This window comes from Mya arenaria, chromosome 6 (assembly GCF_026914265.1).
Source record: "Mya arenaria isolate MELC-2E11 chromosome 6, ASM2691426v1".
Taxonomy (NCBI): domain Eukaryota; kingdom Metazoa; phylum Mollusca; class Bivalvia; order Myida; family Myidae; genus Mya; species Mya arenaria.
In genome coordinates this window covers 96209-110960 of record NC_069127.1, presented here as the reverse complement: position 1 = coordinate 110960, position 14752 = coordinate 96209, and the positions used below count along the sequence as shown (strand labels likewise).

At 35.0% G+C, this 14752-nt stretch overlaps 2 protein-coding genes across 2 annotated transcripts; both read right to left on the bottom strand.

The window, feature by feature from the left end:
• Positions 1 to 1089: 1089 nt before the first annotated feature.
• On the bottom strand, positions 1090 to 4474 carry LOC128236772 (uncharacterized). The gene is made up of 5 exons (XM_052951884.1): positions 4411 to 4474; positions 3204 to 3408; positions 2771 to 2934; positions 2280 to 2392; positions 1090 to 1700 (listed from the first exon to the last, which is right to left on the bottom strand). Exons 1-5 carry the CDS (start codon positions 4438 to 4440, stop codon positions 1457 to 1459), a joined length of 756 nt encoding a protein of 251 aa, XP_052807844.1. The 5' UTR covers positions 4441 to 4474; the 3' UTR covers positions 1090 to 1456.
• A 444-nt stretch (positions 4475 to 4918) lies between these two features.
• On the bottom strand, positions 4919 to 7719 carry LOC128236701 (neurogenic locus notch homolog protein 1-like). Its single transcript, XM_052951771.1, has 4 exons — positions 7680 to 7719; positions 5903 to 6037; positions 5350 to 5478; positions 4919 to 5085 (listed from the first exon to the last, which is right to left on the bottom strand). Exons 1-4 carry the CDS (start codon positions 7717 to 7719, stop codon positions 4919 to 4921), a joined length of 471 nt encoding a protein of 156 aa, XP_052807731.1.
• Between the last annotated feature and the right edge of the window lie 7033 nt (positions 7720 to 14752).

Sequence of the window (14752 nt, the reverse complement as noted above, 5' to 3'; positions counted from 1 at the left end):
AATTAATGCTAAAATTGTATTCGCACCAGGTGATTTAGTGGTCTGGCATGATCGAGAATGAGAGTTAATAAACAACTGATGACATGCAAAATGCTGATTGGCAGCACATTAGTTGTATTTTGGCATGACCATATCGTGTGGCACCAGGACAATAACGGGGTACAATCTAGATAATATAATATAGACTTGGAGATGCATATTGAAACGAGTAGTTTTAATGCATTGTCATGTTTAACTCATTTGAGTAAAATGCTGAAAACAAAATAAAATTCCAAATAAGCTGTACATTTAAACACCATTTAAAAACATGAGCTGCAAGTGACTGCAATTTCCAGCCGAATGTAGATATCAAATAATTGAAGAAATAAATTGAGAGATCTTGAGTTTGTGGCACGGGACTTTCAGTTAAGAACGGTATACTTCCATTTGGCTTGGTAGCAATTGTGTACACTCATTGGGAACATCTGTCTTTTCTGATTCATATTGAACCACTCATGGAATGCTGCTCAGTCATACCAAACATTAAAGTGTAGTATGACGCCATAAGGCTGTAAACAGGAAAATATAGGCAATTCAAATTAAATCAATCAAAACGTCATAGGGATATCTCTGCTTTCAAAAACAAGCTGTGATGTTGTTGTTTTTCTTTTTTCGGCGTATACAGTTCATGTTCTACGCATGCAACGCGTGCAACTCTTTATTATGGTTCTATTAAAAAAGAGTGATTTTTTTATCTATTATAAAAAAGTACATTCCATATACCAGTAGACAAATCTTTAAACTTTTTAAAAAGGACTCTGAACCACATTGTAGTTAGTTTTCCATTATAGGATAAATAAATTTACATTGCAAAACTGGACACATTTGAATATCTCAAAACCTGCTAGGGTTATCATCCCTGCTCAATACGACCACATAATGATGTAGAAGACTCTTACGTTGATATACTAATGTCTGTCCTGTATATAAACTGGTAGGCGTGGAAGGGCAACAGTCTCTTTGATAGCTCTTATATACAGTAAGTACCAAATTAGTTCGTGTCATAGTTCGATGATCAGATGCCACAAAAACGCCTTATTTGTATTTTTTTCAAAAACATTTATTTACAAAGCATACTTTAAAAACAAAGCATAATTAAAAAAAACATGAACGAGCATACACATTCTCAAAAGCATTATACAAACATTGTCGAAACCATGTGCGAATTTGTAAATATCACAAGCTTTCTCCTTTAAAAAAGATTAAAGGTTATTTGTCTTTAGCATTTGCCAAACATAATTGGCCTTGGGTATCGCTGAAATTGTCATCCAATTAAAGAAAACACTATAATTTTAAACATCTTATAACATATTTACAACACAAGTCAGTTTTAATATAATATTCACAAACATTCATGACTTTTATCATATAAGTAAATATCCACGCATACAAACTATATAGTCTGTATCCAGAAAGACTATGCCTTAGACAGTCCAACAAATTCCATGACTTTGCGAACAGCGCGTTTTACAACGCCTTCGTCGTCGGGGGACCAGCTTGAACAGTCGTCGGGCGGGTTGACGTCATAGTATAGGTGACAGTACCGCTGCCTGTTTACCGCTGAGCAGCACTGTCGAAAACCGGCCTCCAGAATCAAATTATTAGGGTTATTGTACTCGGCTCCTATTGCGAAGGGATATTCCTTACGCAATTCGCCGAATCTGAAACATGTTAGGTAGTGCCATGGTACGACGGTTTGCAACATATTATGATTTGTTTAGTAAAAGATACCGCACCAGCAAGCTGATTTATTGACATGCTTCAGCGCATATGGGTAACGTTATTGTGTTCTACGATTTAAGCAAGGCCCTAATTAAGTAACTGTATGGGTATAGTTCGCCTTCTTGTTACCGCTCCGATATAGGCGATAATTATAATATATAGACGAAACAGTAAACACTCTTAAACATGGTACATTGTGAACACTACAAGCCGTGTTTATCCACTGTTTAAATTATTTCATATATTCATGCATCAGTATATATATTGCATTGTATTACTTCGTCATAATCATATGTCGAACACTTTGCCATTGCTTCTATACGTTTTTTATTTCATATTCTGAACGCAAAAAAGTATAATCGGTTGAAAGATTACACGAGCTTCTCAAACAATATTATGTTAAATGGTTTACATCATATACTCTTTTACACTAGTTGTGTACTTTTGCCCAAACTGCACGCCTGCTTGCACAGCCAATGTAATTGTGAATACTATCAGTAAGAAAGTCGATTAAATACCGATAGCAGCAGCGCTGTTTGATTTCGTATGGATTGAAGAACCACGACTCGTAACAGTGGGTATACTGGTCCCTGTTCGTCCAAAGACTGTCATTTTGTTTGAAGGTGTAGTCCTTCAAATTAAACGTATTTATTACAAACATAAGTCGTATATAAAGGCCAATAAAATAGCATGATACATGTGAAAGATGTTTCAATCGGTCCGAGTTAAAATGTTTCGCATATCAACACATGATACAACATTTCAATTTTAGAATAAAACAAAATATCGTTTTCATTGACTTCAAACGTAACTATTTCGTTTCGTTTGGATCATTCATTTTAATAAGATATTTCCTGTTATCATATGACAACTGGGCGAAGTAAAAGGGTAAGAAAAAATTAATCATTCAAAGTTTGTCTGATGATTAACCAAACTAATGCCATCTCCAATAAATGTTATTTGGACCATTTATAGTTCATATATTAATCGGTTTATGATATTCCGTTACCTCTTTCATGTCTTGTTCGTAACAAGGACAAGGATATGAGTTTTTAAGCTGTTCTCGCGTCCATGTTTTCAAGTCTTGGTTTTCGTGGAACTTCCGGCATCTCGCCTCGTCCCACATGTCGTCAGTGATGTACGTGACGTTGTACAGCCAACGGCCTTTGACCGCTGAAATTGTAAAAGTAAGTAAGGTAGGATGATTTACAAATGTGCGTCTTGTGCTGTATCGAAAATAAACGACAGGAATATACACAATACACTATAATCATTGTGTAAGTTATTAAATTAATGAAGATAGTATTACTCAATTAATCTAATTAAAACACTACCAAAATTATTTGAGGTCATCTACAATTGTAAAAATACCTAAGAAAATAAATAATACTGGCCAAAGTCATGACTTTTAATGTAAGATTGTATTGATAAATCAAACGGACCTGGGGAGACATTCGAGCCTTTCTTAAGGTTCGTGAAGTTGCTCCTGTTGGCAAGAACTTTGCCGGAAAAGTTCCCGGGATAGGTATATCCAGCGGCAACTGGCGTATAGCTGTCGGGTTGGATACTGAACTGCTCTTGATCATAGTTAAACAGCAGGAACGTGTACAGGCTGTCCGTTACTACAATTGCCTGCATCGACAGGTTCTGAAAACATCGACATATAAAGAGTATGTACGAGTACTGACTGTCCGTTTCCAAAATCGCCAGCATCGACAGGTTCTGAAAACATCGACATTTAAAGAGTATGTACGTGTATAGACTGCTGGTTTCCAAATTCACCTGCATCGACAGGTTTTGAAAACATCTGCATTTAACGATCAGGTACGTGCACAAACTGTCCGTTTACACAATCGCCTGCATCGACAGGTTCTGAATACACCGACAAATAACAAATAAGTACTTGTATAGCTCGTTCGTTACCACAATCGCCTGCACCGACAGGCTGTATTAAACATCGACATATAAGGAGCAGCTACGTGCACAAACTGTCCGTTAACACAATCGCCTGCATCGACAGTTTCTGAAAACACCGACATATAAAAAATAGGTACTTGTATAGGTCGTCCGTTACCACCATCGCCTGCATCGACAGACTGTAAACACATCGACATATAAGAAGCATTTACGTGGACTGACCGTTCGTTACCACATCCGCCTGCAACTGACAGGTTCTATAAGCACCGACATTTATGGAGCAGGTAGATGCATTGTCCGTCTGTAACATACTCGAACGGCACTAGCACGCACAAAAAACAAAACAACAACCCACTACTCATCCATACTCGCTGGAAACACCGATGTTAATTTTGCATTAGGAATAAAATCATGCCTTATCACAATGACACGGTCAATGAAAAATATGACGCAAAACCTCTACACTTGGTGGAAAATAGCCTTTCAACAGGGATTTCGTTAGTAGTTTAGCATTTATGCTTGTCCATGTAGCTTTTATTTTTCTAATCAATCAATAAAAGTATTCTTTGGTCAACATAAGACTGGCCACTGCCTTGAAATTAACATCGAATAACGGGAATGATTTCACTGGAGTTTTTGAGCGCTCCTTCTGACACAAATCCAAACGTAATAATTTATTTTAAAAGGAAAAGATACAAGTGCTTTATCGGCATTTAACAAGCAATAGTTTACCTGCTGTTTAATAAGCTCATATCCCGGCATGTAGGGTGAGTGTATGGTGGCATTTCTCCAGGTCAATGATATGGCAACATCTACGCTGAAGTCTGGACGGTTAGTGTATTGACGCACTAAATCCTCAATTTGCTTCATGTCCATTGCGTCTGCAGTCTTGTTTGACAGAACGTGAACGCACAGTTCGGCGCCCGTTATGTTGCGCGTGTCAATGTTTGTCCACAGAGGAGCAATAACAATGTGGTTGTCCACGTATTTCTCCCACAATGTGGAATTCTCGGCGCCGTATCGCTCATACAATGGCGGATAGTTTAGGGCAAGGAATCCATTCAAATTAGGCTTTAGGATACAAAAGCATAGTCATTTTAGACAATAAAAAATAATAGAGTGACAAGATTATTAAAGAAACTAAATTGTAATCAATCAGCTATCGTTGCATTACATGTACATACAATAGCAAAATGGATTTTCTTTGAATGACGATAATACTCTACAACTCTTTAGCAGCTTACGGATAAACACCGGTTGCATTATTTATAATACGTACCCGAAATACGTCAAAGTACTTTCCGAGATATGGAAAACGCCCATTTGGAATATTTATGGGGTCCAAAATTTCGTTATCACCATTGGCACATACTTCTGGCGCCTTTTTGAAGTCCAACATGACCGGTTCTGGAGATATACACATATGTGTCTAACAAATAAAGCGTTAATCGAATATTACAACATAAACTGAAATAGATTCCGTGACAGTTTGTAGGTATATCAATGTCAAATATTTAGTTAGATCGCACACATAATCAATGCGAAAAGGGAACGTGGGAATGTGGATAAAGGGTGATGAACAATAATAATGCGTAGAAAGGGAACGTATTTGATTTTGACAACAAGTTTTGTTTAAAACAAAATCATTATATAAATAAAACTAAAGCTTACTGAAGCATCCAACATATGGATCTCCTTGAGTGAAATATCTGTCACATTTGCAGAAGTAGGTGCCATAACCGTCACTGCACGTTGCATTATGGCCGCACGGATTGTCCCATTCATTACACTCATTTACGTCTTGAAAAAAATACAGAGACAAAATAGTGGAGTTAGAGAACGGCTTTGTAAGAAGCACGGGTAAGACTGACGATCCGATGATACTAAACACAAGTCAATGATAATGGCGAACACTAAACGTTTTCTAGTACTTTAAGCAGTTTCTATCAGCTCTAATTTGATAAATTAAAATCCTGTAAAAACTTTCCAAAACATTCTTTAGTTGTTACATTTGTTTTACGGTAACGAGTCTTTTACTTTCTCACGCAGAATGTTTCCACAAATAAGATTGAGACTGGGATTGCTATAAAATTAAAAGCATTAATTGAAATATTCTAAATAGTATTAATATTATTCTTGAAACATAACCTTTGAATACAGTGGTTTTAAAGGCTTAGAAATATGACGGTAGTGGATGAAATGCAATTTGCAAGTGCTTCCATACTTTTGTCACAGTCGGTTCCCTTCCATCCCGGATTACACCTGCAGTAGTAGCCCGGATCCAGGTTTGTGCACCATTGAGTCTGGTTTCGGCTGTACTTGCAATGCGTGCCTTTAGGGTCGTTACACTCGTTGTGGTCTGAGCGAAACAAAAATTAACTCGGAATGAGGCCAGAGAAGTTTGCATTTATTTAAGGATTAAAATTCGACATGTTGCATTTACTGGAGTATGGTATGCAATGGGGCTGTTCAAAATGGTGAAGGACTCCACCAGCATTTTGAACTGCGCCATTGCATACCATACCCCAATAAAATGCAACATGACGAATTTTTATACTTATATTTACATTTATTTAAATCTACATTTTTACTCAAATAAATTGATTATTCAAGAGCATTTTCTCTTTTTCTTTCTCTCGTTGTTCTCAATGGTGGGTAAATTAAAACAGCTATCGTAACCTAATTTTATAAGACAATGAATGCACAGATTAAATAGTTCCTTATTTTTATGGTTTTTTTTCTATAGTTTCAAGGTCAGGTATATTATAAATACGTATTATAACTGTATTACAACTAGAAAAATACAACTTGAGTTATGAAAAATTAACAAAAACAAGAAATCAACAAAAATATCGCCACCTTCGAGGTTCTCATTATATCTTGCGATATACCCACTACAAGCGTTTGTTAAGTCACGTAAGTTAAGAGTTTTCAAATTGGAGAGAAATTCCAGTCAATTTACTTGTTGAGCAATATTTTAAAGAATCAGTTGGTGTATTAATCATAATGCAATACGGTGTTAGACGAATCAGCAAGTGCATTGTCATTTCTTTGGAAGTAACATTCAATGAGGATGAGGATGAAACGTCTCTGTGGAAACGTCAGTGGCGATAGGTGGGGTAACGTGAACTTTCGCAGAAGGAGAGCCAGAGGACGCGAAAAGACTTAGTGTTGAACTGAGCTCTTTCTTCGGGACATTGCTGGGTGGTGTTATTGTTTCATTTCCTCGATTTTATGTTTTGTCAGATGCTTTATTTTTACCAAATGTCAATTCCAAATTCCGAAATAAGTTAGTCATCATTGTAATTTAATATTTCTTTAACGGTTCCATCCATCAATCAAATTATCGTTGCTTATTTTGTTTTAACTGCTTTACTGCAGATTACAGTTTTGATGTTGCCAATATTTTTACTACGATTTCATTGAAAAAAATAGTAGTAATACGTAGTAAATATGCCCCACCCATTAGTATTATTGCGCCCAATGACAGGACAATTGTAACGAACAAACGCACGCGATTTCGATGGGAAATGCCATTGCACTTTTTATAGATATAATGTGAAATTGATAAACAACAATCGTCGTTAAGGAATGAAGTGTTAATGTAAATATTCATAAATGATGGTTCAAGTGTAAAAGTGAGTACATGTAATCGTAAACGAGGCTCATCTCCTCACTCCCCCCCCCCTTACGAGTGAACTTTTCTTTCGATCATCGCTCCAAGACATTAACACGCACATTTTTAACATTATTATTATTAGATATGGTTTAATGCATGTGTGATTTGTCCATGTTGTTTCGTATGTCGTATGTTTGTAACATAAACATGCGCATAAACATGGTCTTTACAGGAAAATGTGGATACTAGGCTTTAACCGTATTTTCCCAGTGTATCACAAATGATGAAGTGACACCTAGATGGGCAAACCAAGACATTCATGACCTGAAACACATTTCAGTATATCGTTTGTCTATGAATATTAGCAAGGTTGAAAAAGCACTGGATATGCGACTCTTAATTTCTTCATACAGAGCGTTCATTTTACAGAAACATAAACGAGAAGAAAAAATAATAGCAAAATAACCTCGGCAGTCCCGGCCAATAGAATCGTACGTGTTCGAAGTGGCCCTGTCGTCATATCCGTCCTTGCAAAGACACATGTAGCTCCCGATGTTGTTTGTGCAATTGGCATTACGATGGCACGTATTCTTACCGGTACACTCGTTAATATCTTTAAACACAATACTTTCAATATTGTGATAAATGAAATGTATAGTCAGGAAGGGAAAAAAACAACCAATGATTTGGGTAATGAAACTCGGCGAGTGTTAATTACGGGAACATCCTCAGATAAATCTACTTTTTCGCTACATCTGTTACTTTTAACTCGTGTAGTTTAAACTACGGGAACATCCTCTGATAAGTCTACTTTTTCGCTACATTGTGTAACTGTTAAATCGTGTAGTTTAAACTACGGGAACATGTTCTGATAGGTTTACTTTTTCTCTACATTGAGTAACTGTTAACTCGTGTAGTGTTAACTACGGAAACATCCTCTGACAAGCTTACTTTTTCGCTTCATTGGTTACTGTTAACTCGTGCAGTGTAAACTTCGAGAACATCCTCAGACAAGCTTACTTTTTCGCTACATTGTGTAACTGTTAACTCGTGTAGAATAAACTACGGGAATATCCTCTGGTAAGTATACTTTTTCGCTACATTGTGTAACTATTAACTCGTGTAGTATAAACTACGGGAATATCCTCTGATAGGTCTACTTTTTCGATACATTGTGTAACTGTTAACTAGTGTAGTTTAAACTACGGGAACATCCTCTATTAAGTCTACTTTTTCGCTACATTGTGTAACTGTTGACTCGTGTAGTGTAAACTACGGGAACATTCTCTGATAAGTCTACTTTTTCGCTATATTGTGTAATTGTTAACTCGTGTAGTTTAAACTACGAGAACATCCTCTGATAAGTCTACCTTTTCGCTATATTGTGTAATTGTAAACTCGTGTAGTATAAACTACGAGAATATCCTCTGATAAGTCTACTTTTTCGCTATATTGTGTAATTGTTAACTCGTTTAGTTTAAACTACGAGAACATCCTCTGATAAGTCTACTTTTTCGCTACATTGTGTAACTGTTAACTCGTGTAGTTTAAACTACGGAAACATCCTCTGGTAATTCTACTTTTTCGCTATATTGTGTAATTGTTAACTCGTGTAATTTAAAGTACTGGAATTTCCTCTGATAAGTCTACATCTTCGCTACATTGTGAAACTATTAACTCGTGTAGTGTAAACCACGGGAACATCCTCTGACAATCTTATTTTTTCGCTTCATTTAGTCATTGTTAACATGTGTAGTGGTAACCAAGAGAACATCTTCTGATAAACTGATAAACAATCCTTTTTCGGTACAGTGGTTACTGTTAACTCGTGTAGTGTAAACTAAGGGAACATCCTCTGATAAGCCTACTTTTTCGCTATATTAATTACTGTTAACTCGTGTATTGTAACTTTCGGGAATATCCCCTAATAAGCCTAGTTTTTCACTATATTTGTTATTGTAAACCCGTGTATTGTAAACTACAAAAGCATCCTCTGATGAGCTAGCTTTTTCGCTACATGGGTTACTGTTAACTCGTGTAGTGTTAACTACAAGGACATCCTCTGATAAGCCTACGTTTTCTTTCCATTGGTCAATGTTGCTTATTATGCGCACATAAACATAATTATGTTACCTATGTATTAAAATAATACAAATAATAATACAGTGACACAATACACAAATATTAACAGATATTAAGCATTCCTACTGTTTGATATGTATATTTCAATGATGTCTAAAAAAACTATAATTCTTAAAATAAGTAGCAAGGTTGTATATTCCACCTACCTGTACAAACTGGTGCGGGTGTGTCCCAATGTCCGAAACTATTACAGGTAAGAGTTGTGTTGTTCCCGGTGTGATATCCACTGTCACACTTGAAAATAGCCTTACTCCCGTACGTTGTAGAATTATATTGCCTTGTACTGTTACTGGAAGTAGGCGGGTTGTCACCACAGTCTTGAATACACAATGGAATAACAAACATTGATAAGTGATATACTAGTATTTGAACTAAATAGTATTGTTAACAAACCATTTAAAAAGTTTCGCAGTACACATAAATTTCGGATGTTCAATAATTTTATGACTTGCTTAATCTAAGCGTTTTATTAAAATAATCCTTTCTTTTCAAATAAAGATGATCACCTTTCTTTTCGCAACCGCTTGGCGACGTCCAAAAGCCAGAGTCCACACATTGAATAACTTCCGACGTTAAATTGTTATGGTTTTTACCCTTCAAACGGTAACCGTGCTTGCAGGTGACGGTTGCATTATATTGATACAATGTCAAGTGTTGGAAAGTAATATTTTCCGCATTTTCCACCGATATGTTCTTACCACAATCTACGAAGTGAACGAAAACATAGCATGACTTATATTCAATAGAACACAAAAGACCCTTACAATATACTGGATAGATTAGTATACTTGATGGTATGAAGGTACACCTAGACAAATATAGTATTCATATTAACTAGAATAACATAAGCATACAAACAACTGGATATGTTTCCTATGATCAAAAAACGAGTGGAATGCGTTCAAAAATAAAATTAAATGGAGCCCTAAATCGGCGATCGTAATCACAAACCATATTACCTTTCTTTACACATCCGCTCGGGTTTGCCCAATAGCCATTAAGGTGGCAAGTAATTGTTTCCTCAATAACATTGTTCCCAAATGTCCCAATGACTTTATACCCTTTATCACAGGAAACTGTCGCGTTCTCATTGTAGTGGGTATCTCCAAAGGTAATGCTAGCATTAAGTGTTTTTATGTTACCACCACAATCTACAAATTACAAATATAAAGAATAAATAAAAAGAATTCCTTGCAATCACTGAAAAATTCTGCATAAAGCATGTTTTATTTGCGCCATTTATTTGTGTTACGTATCATGTTTGTAATATAAATTGTGTTCGTCTGTCTAATATAAAGTGATAAAAGAAGTTAGTTAAGGGTATCTTTAAAAATATAAAACTATAATGTTATTCTTATAGCAAGCAGTGCTTGGGAACTGGTCAATATGAAACATTTTTATTGCTGAATAGTAATCGTGCGAACAAATAAGCAATGCTCAAATGATTCGTGTTTTTGGTTTGGCGACAGTCAAGCTGGAAAATGAACTCATTTTTCTTTGTGTAAAGTATTGAAGGTATGAATATGAGTGCTTGATATTCAACTGTGAAGTACAACTATCTTATCATCATCATCGTATTACCTTTCCTAACGCACACAGGGGCCCCTGACCAGGTCCCGGTTTTCATACAACGGATGGTGGTTGTAGTGTTGTCATTCCCTTTAGTTCCATGTATCTTGTGTCCCGGAATGCAGCTGACATAAGCGACAGAATCAAACAAAGTACCATGCGTAAACGCCACTGTAGCATTGACTGCATGCGTTTCGTTACTGCAGTCTAAAATTATTAATTACCAACTTTGTTGAATAAAAAACATTTAAAATAGAATTGTGCTTGAGAAACTGTTTAAATTTAAGCATTCGATCATATTGTAAATTCATTTTTGCCTTTCATGTACTTTTTCGACATTCTATGAACAGTATCGACGACAACGATGATGAAGATGATATGTTGGAAATTTGAAACTTGTTTTGATGCACGCCCATGTATTTTGTTCAGTGTGATGTTCACCTATTGTGTTCATAGTACGCCAAAGATGTCTAATAATGCTCAACATTAGTATTACAATTTCGTGCCCATCTATGGGAACAATTTAGTAAGTAACATTACAGGTTTGAAGATCTTATGCTTGAGAATTCGTTTCAATTGGATTGTTTATTTAGGAACCACAGATCACCACAATCACATACGTTTGAAAGATAAATTCGTAAAATCAACGTGATAAGTTCAACATTCTAAGCTTCAGCAATACCTTTTCTTTCGCAGCCACTGGAGCTATTCCATAACCCCATATGTTGACATTGAATTTCTTCTGACACAATATTATTATCATTGTGTTCGATAATTCTGTATCCATCAGTACAATTTACAAATGCAATTGCTTCATAAAGCGTATCATTCCCATACGTAACTGATGCATTGGCCGAATGCTCATTCGCGGAACAATCTGTTGTGCAAAGAAATAAGTTTACATCCGATAGATTGCAGCTTATACTTAACAAACATATTTAAACATCGCAGAAATCTACTTTACATATATTCTTGAAAACAATATATGTACTGGTACACTTGACTTTTCTTTCGTCCTTACTGAATAAATAAATTTAAATATCTCTCGAAAACTACTTTACATATTATATAATTGAAATAAAATATGTGTATGACTGGTACAACGTACTTTTCCTTTCGCATCCGTTACTCCACGACCAATTGCCGGAAGACTGGCAATGTATGTATTCAAACAGCTTTGTGTTATTTTCACTGCCCTTTACTCTATATCCTTGTTTGCATTTGATTTCCGCATTGTCCTCAAAACGCGAACCATTTGGGTACTTGACGTCAGCATTTTGTGCGCTTACTTTCATTTCACAATCTAAAATATTTGTTTCAAGAACAATGATAGGTTTTAAAATAAAATGTATTCCTAACAGCTGATGCAAAATTTTATTTTTCGATATAATGGTACACGATAGTGATCGATGATACATGGATTATTCAAAAAATGCAAATAAATAATCACTTTAGAAACAAGTAAAAAATAATATATTTCAAATGTTAACTAATTGGGGTGTTTGCAAAAACGTTATAAGTAGATTACGATATGTTTAAGCGCAACGAAGAAGTAATCTTCAGAAAGATTCAAACAATTATCAATAGAAAGACTGGAACCAACCTTTCTTGACACAACCATGAGCTTGCGACCATTCCCCATCCTCTTTACAAGTTAAAGTCTCTGTGTCGTTGCCGTTACCAATGGTACCATTTATTCGGTATCCGTCTATGCAGCTTACTTGCGCTGTCGACTCGAACACCGTACCGTTCGGATAAGAGATGTTGGCGTTGGCTGATGAAGCCCCTTCGCCACAGTCTGAGCGGTATAACAACAGCATGAATGCAATGTACATGGCGATATTTTAATAGCTATGAATTGTTATAATGTATGTTGTCTCTTGTTTAATGATTGTTAGGACTATAATTTATTCATGTGCTTTAAAATAAGATCTGGGTTTTATTTTTTCATTGCTCGTTTCTGAAGTTTTCATTGCTTTAGAACTCAGCACTTGATAACGGAAAGCGAATCAAATAATAATAATATTACTATTAAAACTTTTCAAATATATATTTGTTGTAAAAAACGGTATTTTCCATTGTTTCTATTTACAGAAAAAGTAGTGAATCATTTACGATCGCCGGTCAACGGTCGCCCGATATTTACCAACATAGTTTATCTGTATTATAGTAATGAGTGATGTTTGTGCAGTTTACCTTTTATCGTACAGTTAGCATCCACGAAACTCCATGATGCATTAGCCATGCATTGACTAGCATTGTTTCCATAAAATGTGTATCCGGATAAGCATGTATACACAACCACAGAAAGATATTTTGTTCCGTTTAGTTTTTTATGGGTATGTGGAAGGGGTTTAGGAGCTTCGCAGTCTGTTAAAAAATAAATGAAACTTTGGCAAATATCAAATATTACTGCAAGAGAACAACGGGTGAGTAAACACTTAAATGCATTTGGTTTCTCATGGCTCAAAGATATTTACTGCAAATCTTGTAAGAGGTTTGACCAATAATTATGTGAATATACATATAGCTACGGACTACCAATTCTATTTTTGGGATTATCACAAACAATTTTCTAATTTACAGATATTTACAATGAGAACATGAAAGATACGGTACTTCAACACTGAATACCGACAATGGACGAACAGCATATGACCGTAAGTATGTTTTAATATTTAGACTATTTTTTAATATCCACACTTTTATTTTATTATACAAAGTCAAACTAGATGTGGAAAAATAAAATAAGTTAACAAAATACGATGAATAATATGTTCAATCATGCGTCAAGTAATATTTGACAGGTGAATCACACTTTTAAAGTTTTAACTTTTATTTCATTCTAGTTCGTGATTATGAAAATAAAGCTACTCTTTTAAAGATACTGCAAAAATACTATGCGTAATGGATTTTTTAAAAGATGTTTGTGTTTAAAATTAATAGCTAAAACGGAGCACACGATGTAGAATGGGGTTGTATAAATGTTTTAGTGTTTAAACATATTTGCATGCGTATAATCTTAACGAAGCTAATGAACCTATGCTCTAATGTATGACTGGTTTATCATAAATTTAACTTATAAAACATTCTGAGAATAAAGCTTATATTACTGAAGTAAGAGACATAACTAGATGACTCGAAATGTGTGCGCACAAGTTTTACTAATTTTCGTTATTCTCACATGTGTAAAGTTTCAGTATAATTTTCATTTAGACGCGGCGATATTTGTGGCTTCCTGATTATGTTTAATAGATTGATAAGAAAAATAATATTATTATTTTCACATTGTTTCACTTAGGGAGTTGTTTTAATTTGAAATGCATATTATAGAACTGATAGTATTATGTAGATTAATACAGGTTTTTGTATTTAATAGGAATCATGACACAATTAACCCTTAAACATAATAATAGAACTTGTCATAGTACATTCAACATTATGATTAATTATATACTGATACTTTAAGAACTATATGAAATTTCACTATTTCATTCCATTTACAGACATACATAGAATACTGTTATATTAAACAATTCATTTCTGATACATGCTACAAATGAACTTTACATTAAACAACCAACAGGACTGTTTGGCAGTGTTTAAACTATTATTTCATAAAACATGTTCTAAACTTGTAACATGCAAATACAAAATTAGAGAAGCAAGTGCTCACATATCAATCTTCATTATGGAGCCATAACACAGCTCGTACAATGTTGCAAGTTAAAATACTGTACTACA